We start from the raw sequence: 2,208 nt of genomic DNA, 5'->3' as shown, positions 1-2,208 counted from the left end.
GGGGGGGGGCTAATAAGCGCTGAGGGTGAGGGGAGGTAGAACCACCCTAGTGGGCTTGGGGCCCGGCGCTCTGCCCCCAACCCCGCGCCCACCTTCCCCGAGCGGAGGCCAGGCCACAGCTCCCCCCAGACTCACGCTCTGTACAGTAAGGGCCCTTCCAGCCGGGGTTGCAGGCCTTCTCCCCGCGCTCGCCGCAGCTGAAGTGGCCGAAGGCGTCGTCGCGGGGCCGGCAGAAGACCGAGCAGCCCTCGCCATAGTAGTGCTCGTCACACACGAAGCGGTAGGCGTACTTGAGGTCTGTGCGGCCGCTGCTGTGTTGGTCCTGTGACCACTCCTCACCGACCGTCAGGTGCCGCTGCGTGGCCAGGCGGCTGATGAGCCTCTCGGGGTTCTCTGGAAATAGAGGAGAGGCATGGGGTGGGCCTGGGGCTCTCCAGCACCCCTCTGCCTCCAACGTAGAAAACCAGGCGCCAGGCCCTTCCTTTACCTGTGGTTAGGTCGTCTGGGGAGTCCGTGTGCAAGGCTTCAATGATCAGAGAGAAGGTACCCTGGAAGGGGAGGGGCGTAAGACCAGAAGTGTCCCCCAAATCCCGAGGTCATGCCCTCTCGGTCCCAGGCGCCTGAGCGTGTGGCCTGAGGAGAGCCCGCGTGTATCTTTGGGCTGTTTTCACTTTCCTCAAGGAAATGGGAAAACTTTTTAAAGAACCGTTTCCTGCCCTGGTTTTTTGTGTTTGTTTTGTTTTGTTCAAGGCGAGCTAGACAGGACATTGCTTTGTAAAAGCTGAAGAGGAGCCAGAGGGGAGCCATCCTCTATCTTCTAAGTATAAAACGCTAGCCTGGCAGGTGGGTGAGAGAGGCCCAGTCCCCTGGGCCTCAGCCCTAGACCACCAGCTCGGCCAAGGGGCAGGGGCGAGACGGCCCAGCGCTAAGGCTCCAGACCGGGTAGCGTGGACCTGCCCTGGGGTTTCACGGGCCCGGCCCTCAGACTTTGTACCGCCCATCCCACGGTCTTCCCACGGTCCTCGGACCCCCTCAGCCTCCGGGGCAGGCACTCACCGGCCAGGTGAAGCCGAAGGGAAAGCGGATGGGATTGCTGAACGCGTGGCCGACATCCACGCCGTCTGGCAGGCTGAAGGAGTCCACGCCGAGGACCGGCGTGACGGCACTGCCGTAGGTGCAGGGCGGCTCGGGGGACACGCTGGCCTGGTAGTGCTTGAGGCACACACGGAAGTAGGTCCGACACTCGCACTGCGGCGGGCCCGAGCCCCCCGCCGCTCCGCTGCAGCAGTTGCGGTTCCCCAGCGGGCCCTTCTTGTTGACGAACTCCTGCAGCTTCAACTCAAATACCCCGGAGCTCCAGACCTGCGAGGCAGAAAGGCCGCGGGCAACGGGTCAGGGGAGGCCCCCGCAGATCGCCTCTCCCACCGACCGTGTGCGTGGCCTTCGGGCTCCCGCCCCCTCCTACCTCCAAGCTCATCCGCTGCGCCCGCGCCCCGGGCACCCCACCTGGCATAGCAAGCTCTGGGGGGACCACCTGAACTGCAGGGCCCAGGCACCCCCTGACACGGCAGGCCCTGGACACGGACACGAGACACACACACTGCAGGTTTGGGACATCCCAGCTGAGACCACAGGGCCCAGGTCTCCCCATCAGAATAGCAGCCCAAGGACCCACCTGGCACAATAGGGCCGAAACCACAGCGAGAGCCAGCGCGCACGGGCGGCCCATGGCGGGCTCCGGCTCCCCGCGTTCCCGGCTTCCTCCCGGCTTTTCTTCTTCTTGAAAGGACAGGCCGCTAATGGAGTCTGGAGGGGGCTCCCGAGACACAGAGAGGAAACGCTGGGGTCTTGCCCGCAGTCGGGATAGTCGGACTGCTGTCGTCGATTGTCCTATCACCCAGTCCCGGAGGAGTCGCCTCCCGGCGGCCAGCCCCGGCCAGCGGCAGCTCTCCCGAGGAGGGGGGCGCGCTCTTGGAGCGCAACTTTCGGTTTTCTTCCGTCTCTCCCAGCCCGCGGCGGGCTCAGCGCCTCTTCCTGGTTCTGGCCCGTGCTCTTCTCAGGGGGCACGGCCGAGGGGCCCGGAGCCAGCGGGTCCCCTGCTGAATTCCCAGGCGTGGCCGGCGGCTTCCCGGGCCGATTAGAACGCGGCGACTGGAAATCCCTGCGGGCCAGGCGATAATCCCGGCGCCCGAGCGGCGGGCGCAGCGG

The 2,208-nt window shown here is 65.8% G+C and overlaps 1 protein-coding gene across 1 annotated transcript in view; it reads right to left on the bottom strand.

Annotated features, from left to right (window-relative positions):
• DLL1 (delta like canonical Notch ligand 1) overlaps positions 1 to 1,964 on the bottom strand; it is an 8,248-nt gene extending 6,284 nt beyond the window's left edge. Inside the window, exons 1-4 of the mRNA XM_045294588.1 lie at positions 1,676 to 1,964; positions 1,057 to 1,362; positions 488 to 548; positions 136 to 393 (exon numbers count right to left, since the gene is read on the bottom strand). Of these exons, the coding sequence (XP_045150523.1) occupies positions 136 to 393; positions 488 to 548; positions 1,057 to 1,362; positions 1,676 to 1,729 (679 nt within the window). The 5' untranslated portion in view covers positions 1,730 to 1,964. The remainder of the gene's footprint in view (positions 1 to 135; positions 394 to 487; positions 549 to 1,056; positions 1,363 to 1,675) is intronic.
• Between the last annotated feature and the right edge of the window lie 244 nt (positions 1,965 to 2,208).

Source organism: Echinops telfairi, unplaced genomic scaffold (assembly GCF_000313985.2).
Source record: "Echinops telfairi isolate 266 unplaced genomic scaffold, ASM31398v2 ScPeMD7_3533;HRSCAF=4204_0, whole genome shotgun sequence".
In the NCBI taxonomy this organism is placed as follows: Eukaryota; Metazoa; Chordata; class Mammalia; order Afrosoricida; family Tenrecidae; genus Echinops; species Echinops telfairi.
Note: the sequence above shows the minus strand (reverse complement) of the source record. Positions and strands in the feature narration are given on the sequence as shown.